The following is a 12,655-nucleotide window of genomic DNA, read 5'->3' as shown; positions in this document are numbered from 1 at the left end:
TCTTTCTTGTCAAACCACTGAAATCTCTCACAAAAGCTGTAGAAGTTTTCCATCGCAAAAAGGAGGGGGGTCGTTTAAAAACAAGTTTGAGATCCTCATACACAAGTTACATCAGGGGGGAAAAAACCAAAACAGTACCTCTGATCTTGTGAGACACGAAATCTTCCAACTTCTTTAATTTAGAACGAGAGTGCAAGGCAAGAAAATCCTTCTCTCATCCACAAACGAGACAGAAACACGAGATAAAGCCACCTCGTGTTAGGGCGCCTCTCCAGTAACGCCAGCGCCTCCAAGCCCGGGCCGTGGTGGGGGTGGGGAAGGTCCGGGGGTCCCGCGGGCCGCACTCACTCCGCAAGGCGGAGGACGACTCGGGGTGGGGGCTGCCTGTGGGGGGTGGGAGGGGAGGAGTGGGACGCGAATCCCCCACCCCGGCCGCGAGGCCAGCGCTCTCCCCAGACAGCACCGACCGGCGCCGGGCCAGCCTTCCCCACCTCACCACACTCGCTCCGCACCCCGCCCGGCAGAGCGTCCCCACCCACCGGCAGCTCACCAGCCTGCGACGCCAAACCCGCGCCCAAGGCGGTAGCCCGCAGTGGGCCGAGAGGCCCCTCCGAACCCTACTCGCCGCCACTCACCGCAGCGGTGGCTTTCCGGACGGCGGGCACGGTGGCGGGAAGCGGGGCAGACATGTTATTGCCGCACATACACCAGCTCCACTGACTGCGCGCGTCGGAGGCAAAACGTACAGGCGGACACCGGCCCTGGCCCAAGGGCGTGCGAGCGGCGAGTCCCGGCCCGCCCCTCCGGGCGCGCGCTCAGGCGCGTGCGCGCCAATGAGGCGCCGCGCCGCCTTGCGCCGGTTCCGCGTGCCCGCGCTCGGAGGGGCCTGTCAGCCTGCCCCGCCTCTGCCCCTCTCTCCTCCGCGTGTCACAATGCCTGGCATCTCCTTCCGCTCATTGGCTGCCAAAGGGAAGCGACCCGAGCTGACCTTCGCCTGCTCCGCCGCCAGCGCTCGCTGGGTGCGAGTGCCCCGCCGCCCAAGGCTCTTAGGCCCAGGCGGGTAGCCTGATCCCTGGAGCCTGGCTTTATCTTCCGCTCTTGGGGCCGCGTAGTGAAGAGAATTATTCCCAAAGGCAGTCGTATCCAGCCGCAGATACTCCTTTGTTTCCTAATGTAGGGTGTATACTGGTTCGTAAGGGTCAGGAAGAGCCGGCCTCACAAAGGCCAGTTGAGCTTTTGCTTTATTTCCATTCGGGGCTTTGCCAGGGTGTACTTTTGATGAGGGAGCAGGAAGCTGGCTGAGGACAAAGCAAAAGCTGGCACCTTGCACCCCGTGTCCACCAGCCCCCCTGGTAATATGTGTAACATTCCTCAGGCCCCGCTGACCGCCATAAACAAGAAACAAATAGTTAACTTGCAGAGATCACAATCCTGCAAGACAAGCATCTCCCAACTATCTTCATGTTAATGGCACCTTGTAGGTCCCTTGTAGGCCCTCTTTAGCATATGAAAACTCCATTGAAACCTCCCTTTCCCTCACCTTCCCTCAGACCGCAGGGTACGCAACCTGCCATCCCTCACAACTCAGGGCAGCAGCTCTTTGGGCCCACGGGCGCTGTCCCCGTGCTTTTATAAACCACCATTTTGCACCAAAGATGTCTCAAGAATTCTTTCTTGGTCATCGGCTCCGGAACTCAGCCCACCGAACCTCACGTAGGTTCTAGAACTTCATCAGTTCTAGAACTTCATCAGTTCATCTAGAACTTCATCGATTCCCCTCCTTTAAACCTCAGCTGGAAGGGAAATCAGTTGCATCGAGGATCCACAGTTTATGACTGATGGGTATTGACACTCTATTGATTTAAGGACAAGACTGGATGGCCCCTTTTCTACACTGGGTGTTGGGGAGGGGGGCAGGGAGAGCTCAAAGCCCATCAAACACTCTGTAGGATTCGTGAGGGGCTAAGAGACTGAAACACTTAAAGGCAAAATGCCCTGACCTTCAGAAGGATTCAGTGGAGAAACTTAAAGGAGGTATACAATCATTAGGGGGTAGTATAAGACAGGGAAGGAAGTTGGTGAACAAAAAAAAAAAAAGGCTTTAAAAACTCACTCTAATTCACAGGATAACCACATGCTGAAGGTTTTCGGAATCTTATTCGTACTATTTTTTATGACTTATCGTGGTTTTGAGTGCTGAGAATTCAAAAATGGTAAATTGATGCAGATTTATTGAAAATGGTAATGTGACTTATTTCACCTTGGAGTACATGTGTTTATGTCAGGCTTTTAAGTATTTGGTTGCGATATAAACAGAGAAAAGCTATCTGTGGCTGTTACTGTGAACATAACTTGTTCCCTAGTATGCGAATTTTTCTATGATGTGGTATGTAGAGTTCCAGGGGCCACGCCGGGTTCTAACAATTAACTTACAATAGTGGGGAGTAGGACAGCTCAATGTGATGTATTTCAGTCACCTGTCCCTCTTTCCCAATCCTGCAAGGTTCTCCCAAGTACTACATTGTCTAAGTAACTTTGTGTTCTTTGTGTCTAAGCACGAGTTCTTAGAACTTGTGTTCTAAGTAACTTTGTGCTCTCTCTTCCTCAGGTAAGGGAATGAAATAAATATAATTGAAAAAAGACAAAATTATCATTATTTTCAGATGATTATGATGTAGGAAATGATTGCGGTCTGTAGGAGATGGCCAAGAAAAAATCTTGAGATGGATATGGTGCAAAAAGGTGATTTTGTGAAAGCCTCGGGAAAGGATTGTGGGGAGGGGGGGAGTAGGGGGTAGGCTCTAACTATGGTTAGGAAAAGGTCATTTATTACTGTCTAGTAAAACCCTAGTCATGAGACCCTTCAGATGTATATCAGTAGGTCATATGTTTAGGAAATGATTGCTAACATGTATCTAGGGGTGTAGAGATAAAGGAAGTTTCCAAAGGAATTTTTATATGTTAAAGTAGACTTACAGGATACTGGGGGTTTGGATAATGTTAAGGAAAGATTGCTTTTTGCCCTTAGCAAAAAATTTTAACATAGAGGGAGCTGAGCTCCCAGAGGAAAGTAGCTCTACCGGTTTCCCAGGACTTGTCAAGGGGCTGTAGGCAATAAGAAAATTTATTTTTTTCTTTGCCTTTGTTTCCCACACAAAGGGAAAATTTAAGAAAGCTATTTAAAATTTATAAGAAAATTATGCAATATCACTGTAGTGAGTACGAACCTTTAATAAAGTGTAATAAATAAATGAATAAATAAATAAATAAATAATATGTAGTAAGTGCAAACCCCTACTAAATGAAAAACAGGCAAAAGGAACAAAATACAAACTAACCACATAGCAAATAAGCCTAGACCATATGCGTGTAGTGATAAGATTAGTGCGGAGTACCAAGTTGTAAATATTTTAACTTGTGCGAAATATCGTAAACCGAAACGTGTTTGCGACGTGTGTATGTTTTTGGTGTGTAAGCATAAGAAAAATAAGTGATGTAATATGTTTATGAAGGAGACTTAGCACAGTATATAAAGAGGCATCGGGTTGGACTGAGGTGAAGCTAGTTCCCTGTCGGGAGAACATCATCGCCGGTGCTACTGACGCCCCGACAGTTTCGTTGCCAACCCCTCGCTGGTTCTCAGTCTCAACTTCTGCGGTGACTTCTCTGTCTAGATTGTGAGGCGACATCTCCTTCTCCGTGACAACGTCAGTGGACCGTGACCGGGCCACGATAGTGGTGCGGACCTCGTCCCAATGAAGATCAAGTGAGTTACATCATATCCATCTCTCTATCTCTTCTTTACACGTTGTGACCTCTTGGCGGGACGTAGGGGTTTTGCTCGCAACAATCACTAATTACTAAATCAATATACAAAAATGAGTAGTTTTTCTAGCTACAAATACTAGCTGGTTAGAATAACTAATGGAAGAAAAAAATATTCATGATAGAAGTTTTAAATAAATAATTAAGGGGCGCGCCTGGGTGATTCAGGGGGTTGAGCCTCTGCCTTTGGCTCAGGTCATGATCTCGGTGTCCGGGGATCGAGCCCCGCATCGGGCTCTCTGCTTGACGGGGAGCCTGCCTCCTAATCTCTCTCTGCCTGCCTCTCTGCCTACTTCTGATCTCTGTCTATGTCAAATAAATAAATAAAATCTTAAATATATATATATATATATATATATATATATTCAGGAAAATTGGGCAAGAATATACCAGACCTATATCAGGAAAACCATGAAGCCATCAGCACACAGAAATGTCAAGTAAGTGAATAGGACCTAGCTACCAAGGAGTATGGGCCCCGCCCTTTGGGCACCTTTTGGGCGCCAATTCTAACCAAGGTGATAGGCTGGTTCCGATGTCTACTAGGGTAAATTGTAATTCAATTGGTCACCTAGCATGACTGTGCAGCTTTCTCTGTGCATTACAATTTCATTGGCCACCTGTGCGTGGCAAGGCCCAACCACATGGCCTTTGCTTTATAAAAGCTAGTCTATGAAACAGAGAAGTGTCGCCCTCTCTGTAAGGGGTGGCCTGGACCGGTCTGTTTGACGGTCGGGTTGATTCTTGATGCTTGGCATGAAATAAAGCTTTGCTTGACTTTTTGCTTTGTATCAGTCTTGCTCCTTTAATCACAGACCCATCATTGGGGGACCCATTATTGGGGGACCCAACATTGGGGGCTCGTCTGGGATTAAACGACGAGAACTGAGCCAGCATCAGAATTTCTGGGTCTGGTTCTGTCTGGTTGTGGAGTTCCAGGAATGGCCCACCAGGGAGAACCTGGATGCAGCCATGCTCTTCAGGGCTGGAGTGGATGCGGGGACACCCCATCCCTCTTCTGGTAGACCGTCTCTAGGGGTCGGAGTTGCCGTAGGCGGTCAGGGGGCCGGGAAAACCCCCTCCAGCAGCAGGCTCTGGGTGAAGACCGCTGGGTCTGCAGTTGATTTTGTCGTGTCTTTTGGTTGCCTGTTGTGTTGTTCATTCCTAGGGGACCGAGAAACTCCCCACTGGCGAGCGTCTGTAGGGGACAGAGAAAACCCCCACCCGCGGCAGGCTCTGGGTGAGGGCCGCTGGGTTTGTGGTTGTCTTTGTCTTGTCTTTTTGTAGTCTGCTGTGCTGTGCTGTTGTGTTTGAAGGAATGGGGCAAGCAGAGTAAGGGGACTCTGACTTTCGTCTCTCCTTTCCTCCTAATAGATGTGGGCTTCTCCCTCCCTCATTTCGTGTATTAAGGGCTATAACTGGAGCCAACTGGGGTTAGTCTAACTCGAGACAGAGACTTTAAGCAACATTCCCAAGCAGCTGCCTAAACAAACTTTGTTTCGGAGACATTCTTTGCCTTCTCTGGCCTGATGTGGACTGCCTAGCCCCTCCCCCTTGCTGGTGGGAAAGCATGGCGTCTGCTCCTCTCTTGGAGCTGATTGATGAGCTAGCTTTAGAACTGGGAACCCTTTCTCTGCCTTCTGGTGGCACTTTGTTCTGTTCTTCACTGTCGGGAAACAAGTAGAGCACCCCCGGACCTAACACCCCCCACCCCGGATCTTCCCACCCGGGTCTCAGGTAAACATTCGAAGCGGCGTGTGCCCAGGTGGAACGTAAATCAGTATTTGAAGTAAGTTAAGTTTTCAGGTTAATTAGGATGAACATGTCTTTTGAGTTAACAGTAATAAATGTGAAACTTCAGAGTTTTTACTTAAGGTCAAATAAGCTCGTGTTATTTGTTAAAACCTGTTGAAATCTGTTGAAACCTGTTAGCAAAGAGATGACTAAACTGATGGTTAATTGTCTGTCTCAGAATTTTAATTGGTAATTGTTAAAGTAGCTTTCAAAGTCTTTGCTAACCTGAAACTTTAAACCAAATGGGATAAAATGCTTGAGGGCTGGTTGCTGGAACTAGGTTTGTGTTTTTGAAATCTGTTGGTAAACCTCTTTTGTGCTTAACTGAATTCTGTTAACAGCTCACAATTGGTTAATAATTGAGGTGTTTCTAAAAAAAATGTAAATGGTTTTCTCTTTGCCTGACCAGAGTTGTAAATGAGATCTCTTTGACTCATGAGGCTTTTCCTTGAGATGCTAAGTTTCTCAGGGAGGACTGCTAAACCAATGATAAACCTTGGGTTACATTTGGGTAAATACTGTAACTACTCTAGAGGTTCTTTACATTTTCCAAAATTTTAATGTTTTGATAAGGGTCATCACTTGATATTTAACCATATCTATCCTGAGTTTTTTTCATTAGTAATTGTTTTAATTCTCTTGTAAGATGGATTCCGCCCTTTAAAGGAAATTCATATGGGAGACTTTCAGGACAAATACAGGTCTTTGATATGTTAAAATCCTGGAACTGAAATGGGTAAGAATTTCCAGAAGTAAAAGCTGCATTTGGCCTAAACCAGAATTAGTAATGTGGGACTAGATGAACTGAAGGAAGTTGTAATGTTGTGTCTCTTAATGTTTTAAACATGACTGGTTCTGTAATGTTTGCTCTTCCAGACTAGGGAAACTTTTTCTTAAGTTAAGTCTGTAACTTACAGAGATTATGTAAAAGTACTCATTTGTAAACGAATCAAGGCATTCAACTTTTCTCTCTATCTGAACCCTCTGAAACCAAAAGGTCTTAGTAAGTATTCATTCTTCCATGGCAATCAATCATTTGCATAAGTTCAATAAGAATCTGTTCTCCTTGTAACAGGACACCTTTGGAAACACTGGTTATTTTACCAAGGCTTTGACTCGAATGGCATATTTGAAAGGACTCAGCTATGAGCAGATAGCTTAGAGGAACTAAGGTTGACTTTACAAAACCTGGAACCACAAAGCCCTTTGGAACAGTTGGCCTGATACCTTGCTTACAGAGTTCCCAGCAGCCTTACCAGGTGAGTAAAGAATGTCACTCCCTGGCAAGGTCAGGACCTCAGGAAGAAGAATTTGCCCAAATCAACAGGTATTGCAATCATGTCTGATGGCAAGTTCATGGCTTGGCTTCTGGCCTGGAGAGGCTACTAAAAGGTCAACCTAGAGATTTCATATAAGAAGTTCCAGCAGAGCAGATTAAAAAGATCTATATGGTTACTTACTGTTCTTGCTGAGCTTATGTAAATAATTAAGCCAAGTTTCTTAAAACTGGACTTGTTTTTCAAATGAATTAGTCCTGATTTGGCTATCTCTGGAAATGAGGGTTATTTTAGAGAGAAAAATTAGTTTTAATAACACACCCTTGCAGATGTTAAATTCTAGATTTGATGGTCTTTAAATGTTTGTTTACCTAAGCTAGATACCTTGAGGTAAACCTCAGAGAAGTTGCACGATAGCTTGTTTAGATGATCTTGCCTTTGCCAGTCAGTCAGCCCCAGATAAAAGGAGGAAACTTCAGAAAATTGAAGGATTTGAAAGGACGAATCTGACTGAGTTAGTGGGAATAGTGGAAATAGCCGCTGAGGACTATGGGTCATGCTGGCAGGGCGGCGGTGATGGCGGCGAGAGCTCTCTTAAAGACTCTGCTGGAAAAGGGTATCAGGTGTCAGCAAAAAAGCACAGCTTTGTCAGAGCCTTGCCACTTTTATAGGCTTTGATCTCCATGAGGAAGTGTGTTTGCTGTCTGAGTCCAGGATACAGGTGATCACCCGATATCCCCGCCCCACCATGGCCGGACAAGTGGGGGAGTTTCTTGGAACGGTGGGCTACTGCAGGCTGTGGATACCACGGTTTGCGGAGATTGATCGACCTCTCTACGAACTGACTAAGGGAGGACTCTTAAAAACAGCCTTACTGAGTGCCCCAGCACTGGCCATCCCAGATGTTACCAAGCCCTTCCACTTGTATTTGGATGAAAAGGCCGGGGTAGCTAAGGGAGTTTTGACCCAGACTCTGGGGCCTTGGCAAAGGCCAGTAGCCTATCTTAGCGAAAAACTAGATCCAGTAGCGGCTGGGTTCCCCCCTTGCCTCCGCATAATTGCTGCCATGGCCATCCTGGTCAAGGATGCAGGCAAATCGACTTTGGGTCAAAATCTCATCTTGATCACCACCCACACTATCGAGGGCCTTCTCCGGACCCCACCAGACCGGTGGATAACAAACGCTTGAGTGACGGGATATCAGGCCCTCCTCCTCAAAGAACCATAAGTGACTTTCCGGCCCTCAGCGGTGCTAAATCCACCCACGTTGCTGCCAGAGATGCTGACTGACCACCCACATGACTGCGGAGAGGTCCTAACCCAGGTCACAGGAAGAAGGCTGGATCTCAGAGACGCTCCCCTCCCAGATGCGGAAATGACTCTGTCCACAGACGGGAGTAGCTACATGGTCAGGGAGTAGCTTACACGGAGGCTGTGGTGGTTTCTCCTGAGCAGGAACTCTGGACGACAGCCCTGCCACATGGAACCTCGGTGGAAAAAGCGGAGCTGATTGTGTTCACCAAGGCACTATAGATGGCCAAGGGTAAGACCGCCAACATCTATATGGACGGTAGGCTGGGTAGAGGTTTTTTTTCTGCCAAACATGAGATGGCAGGAGTGGTAGCCAAAAGGCTACTAGAGGTATGGGTTACCTCTTGCGATTGGGTCAGACAACAGCCCTGCATTTGTGAGTTCAGTCTCGCAGGCATTGGCCAAGGCCGCGGGCACTAATTGGAAACTACATTGTGCCTACCGGCCCCAGAGCTCTGGGCAAGGAGAGAGAATGAACCGGACTCTCAAAGAGACCTTGGAAGAACTAATTCTGGAGACTGGTGGTGGGTGGGTGGATCTCCTTCCTTTTACCCTTCTCAGGGTGCGATGTACACCCTGCTTAAACAAGGTGACCCCATTTGAAATAATGTTCAAGAGACACCACTCTGTTATGCCCTCGGCTACAAGGGGTTGTCCTAGCACAAATGACTGATCGGTCTGTACTCCAGTCACTGCAGGCTTTGCAGTTTGTCTTAAAAAGAGGCCACGCAGGGATCTGGACTGCCCACATTGGGACAGAGACGGAGGTGAAGCCACATCCTTACCAACCTGGGGACTTGGTTTGGATGTGCTGCCACCAAGTGGGAAACTTGGAGCCTCGCTGAAAGGACCATTTGCTGTCATCCCGACCACCCCCATGGCTGTGAAAGTAGGAGGCATCAGGACCTGGATTTTTGCAGGTCACACCAAAGGAGCCAAGGATGAGGATGATCCCCAGAGATGGATGCCACTGCTGATGGACCCCGCCGATCATGGACTAAAGCTAAGACTCTGAAACAATGAGTTCATTGTTGCTCCTATTGTTAAAATATAGGTGGGAAATATAGAGAAAGGCTTGACATACTATTTCTAAAAAGAGGGGGCTCTGCGCAGCCCTAAGAGAGAAATGCTGTTCCTGGGTAAATCACACTGGGGTCATTAGAATAGTCCAACAGCCATTAAAAAGGGACATAGAACTGGCTGAAAAGTCAAAGATTTGAGTAATATCCAAAGAAAAGTGGGGAATCTTAAGGGCATATTCAGCCAGAGCATCCCCACCCCGGTCAAACTTCCATTTTGTGGTAAAACTAACATTGACCCTGACTGCCTCCCCCACCCAACCCCCCCGCTGGGGAACTTACTTAAAAACAAGTCCCAGAAACCAGTCCCAGGTCACAAAGTCCAAATACAAGGGTGGGTCAGACCAGTGGAGGTATTCAATCAGTGGGGGCACATAATGTCTCCTAGCTACCAAGGGGTATGGGCCCTGCCCTTTGGGCACCTTTTGGGCGCCAATTCTAACCAAGGTGATAGGCTGGTTCCGATGTCTACTAGGGTAAATTGTAATTCAATTGGTCACCTAGCATGACTGTGAAGCTTTCTCTGTGCGTTACAATTTCATTGGCCACCTGTGCATGGCCAAGCCCAACCACATGGCCTTTGCTCTATAAAAGCTAGTCTGTGAAACAGAGAAGGGTCGCCCTCTCTGTAAGGGTGGCTCCGACTGGTCTGTTTGACGGTCGGGTTGATTCTTGATGCTTGGCGTGAAATAAAGCTTTGCTTGACTTTTCGCTTTGTATCAGTCTTGCTCCTTTATTCACGGACCCATCATTGGGGTTCCAACATTGGGGGACCCAACAGGAAGATACAATAGTATAAGGTTATTAATTTGTTCAGAATTACTATCAATATAATGTACTCCCAATTAAAATCCCAATAACTTATACAGTAATAATTATTTCTTAATAACCCAGTCCAATTTTCCAATTTTATAAAATTATTCTAAAATTCACACACATGGGAGAATAGCCATGCAGGAAAATCCAGGTATATTAAAAAAGAAATACAGTAATTTGAGCTACCAACCCTACCAAATGCATGACATTGAAGGGGATCAGAATATACCACCCGAAAATATGGCATTTTATTATATGAATTATTTTATGTTAAGGGCACTGAAAGTCAATAGATGAAGAAAGAAGTCCTCTAGGACTTTCCTTTATCTGACGAATAACAGAAACTTCTACGGACAACCGAGGTATCTGGGTGGCTCAGTTGATTGTTTGACTATTGGTTTCAGCTGAGGTCAGGATCTCAGGGTGGTGATACTAAGCTCTGTGTTGGGCTCCATGCTCAGAGTCTGCCTGTTGAGATTCACTCTCTCCCTCAGCCCTTCCCTCAGCTCACACTGGCATGTGTATGCTCTCTTGCTCTAAATAAGTAAAATTTTGCAAAAGAAAAAGAAAGAAATGAGGACAGCCATAAATCTCTTCTGCAAGAGTATTATACCCACACAGAAGACAAAGTTGGAACCAAAGTGGACTTTCACAAACAAACTTCGCAAAATAACATTTGCCTTCCATTAGTTTGTCCACTGATTTACCTTTCCCTAATTTACTACACTTAGAAGCTCAAAACCCTTTTCCTTTGTCTTGTTATTTCTCCACAAATTTATTTACCTTTCTTAAAATGGTACATAGCCTACATATCTGACCACCTCTTTAGAGTTTTTTTTTCCTTAAGTGATCTCTAAGACCAATGTGGGGGTTAAGCTCAATGACCCCAAGATCAAGAGCTGCATGCACCCTTGACTGAGCCAGCCATGTGCCCCAACTCTTTTTAGTTTTCTCATCATTTCTGTGAGCCACCCCCACATATACATATGAAACAAGCCTCTTTCTCCTGTTAATTTGTCTTTTGTCAATTCAACTTAGAAGTCATCAGTTACTGAACCTAAGAGAGTAGAGGATAAGTATTTTCCCTCTCCATCAACATCATCTAAAAGTTACAGTAGTAAATTACCAATGTCAGAAAGTATGAGTAGATTGGATCATTTTCTGATTTTCCTTACTTGTTCAGATATCTTTCTTTTCTTTCTTTCCTTCTCTATTTCTTTCTTTCTTTCAAGATTTTTTTTTATTTGACAGAAAGAGCACAAGCAGGGTGAACAGGAGTGGGGAAATCAAGCTCCCTGCTGAGGAGGAAGCCCAGTGTGGGGCTCAAACCAAGGACCCTGAGATCATGATCCTAGCCAAAGACAGGTGCTTACCCACTTAACTAACTAAGCCACCCACTTACCCTGCTTGGATTTATTTGAACAGAACAGAACAGAATTAAATCTTAAAAAAAAAAAAAAAAAAAAAAAAAAAAGACATACATACATTAAGGGTGACATTTCCAATCAGTAGAAAAATGACAGTTTTTCAGCAAATGATATCAGAATAACTGACTACATTTGAGAGAAAATTCAGATGGCTCCTCCATTTCTCCTCTTACATCTCCCAGCAAATTCTAGGCAATATCCAGAAGAGGAAATCCAAATGACTAAAAAAAGGAAGTACCCAACTTTCCTAATCATGAAAGAAATGCAAATTAAAACAACTTACTACTTTAGACCAGTAATATGGGAAAGAACAGAACATGGTTCAACTGTGTACACTACTAATGAAAGTATAAACTTGGATGAAACTGCAGAGCAATTTGGAAAGTTCTAGTGAAGCTGCAGATGTGTAAATTAGTAACATGAAACTTCACTAAAGTAGAATGGGTGGGTTTGGCAGGTGGAGCTCTGCCCTAACACTCTAGTCAGTTGCAGACCCAACAGAAGACACAGATTGGACCTTATGGGAACTTTCTCTTGCAGGTGGATACTCCTCTACTAGACCAGCCTAAGGAAGAACCACTTTCTTTACCTTCCCCTGCCCACCCAACAGTGCAAAAAACGCAGAAGACCCTGGAAGTCAAATTCCCAATTTATTCGATGAACTTTCAGTTTATAACAACCTTCCCAACCTACCTCTTTTCTCCTCAAAAAAGGGCACCTCTTCTTTGTTCCCTGGACTTGCCTATGGTTTTGCCATAGCTTATTTGTCCCAGATTATAATTCTCTTTTATTCCTGAATAAACCCATCTTTTGCTGGTAAAATAACTAGCAGTTTCTGTTTTTTTAAGGTTAACAGTAGCTATGACCAACAGCCCTACTCTGTTAGAAACCCTTACATATATATATGCACAGAGAGACATATAGGAATATTAAAAGCACCGCTTCATAGAGTGAAAAACCAATAATTACCTAAACATTCATTGACAGGAAAATAGATGAATTTACTATTATATTCATATGATGAAATGTTATACAAAGGTGAAAATATATGAATGATAGGTAATATGGTGACATGAATAGATTTCAAAAACAACATTGAATTTTTAAAAAACTACAAACAAAAAAT

General features: G+C 45.2%; 1 protein-coding gene and 1 long non-coding RNA gene across 3 annotated transcripts in view; one reads left to right on the top strand and one right to left on the bottom strand.

Annotated features, from left to right (window-relative positions):
- Positions 1-877, bottom strand: part of LYPLA1 (lysophospholipase 1) — a 40,810-nt gene extending 39,933 nt beyond the window's left edge. Inside the window, exons 1-2 of one of the 2 annotated variants that reach the window (XM_059166440.1) lie at positions 636-696; positions 139-384 (exon numbers count right to left, since the gene is read on the bottom strand). Coding sequence is in view for 1 of the 2 variants with exons in the window: in XM_059166439.1 (XP_059022422.1) it covers positions 636-704 (69 nt within the window). In the remaining variant the exon portion in view is untranslated. Of the gene's footprint in view, positions 1-138; positions 385-635 lie in introns of both variants that reach the window. The other variant, XM_059166439.1, reaches the window with a different exon arrangement.
- Positions 878-1,769: 892 nt separating this feature from the next.
- LOC131826829 (uncharacterized) lies at positions 1,770-12,266 on the top strand. Its single transcript, XR_009351773.1, has 3 exons — positions 1,770-1,842; positions 3,675-3,766; positions 12,070-12,266. It is a non-coding gene; the product is annotated as an uncharacterized LOC131826829 (long non-coding RNA).
- The last annotated feature ends 389 nt before the right edge of the window (positions 12,267-12,655 follow it).

Source organism: Mustela lutreola, chromosome 3, assembly GCF_030435805.1.
Source record: "Mustela lutreola isolate mMusLut2 chromosome 3, mMusLut2.pri, whole genome shotgun sequence".
Lineage (NCBI taxonomy): Eukaryota > Metazoa > Chordata > Mammalia > Carnivora > Mustelidae > Mustela > Mustela lutreola.
The sequence above is the reverse complement of the archived record's forward strand: the minus strand, read 5'-3'. Positions and strand labels throughout refer to the sequence as shown.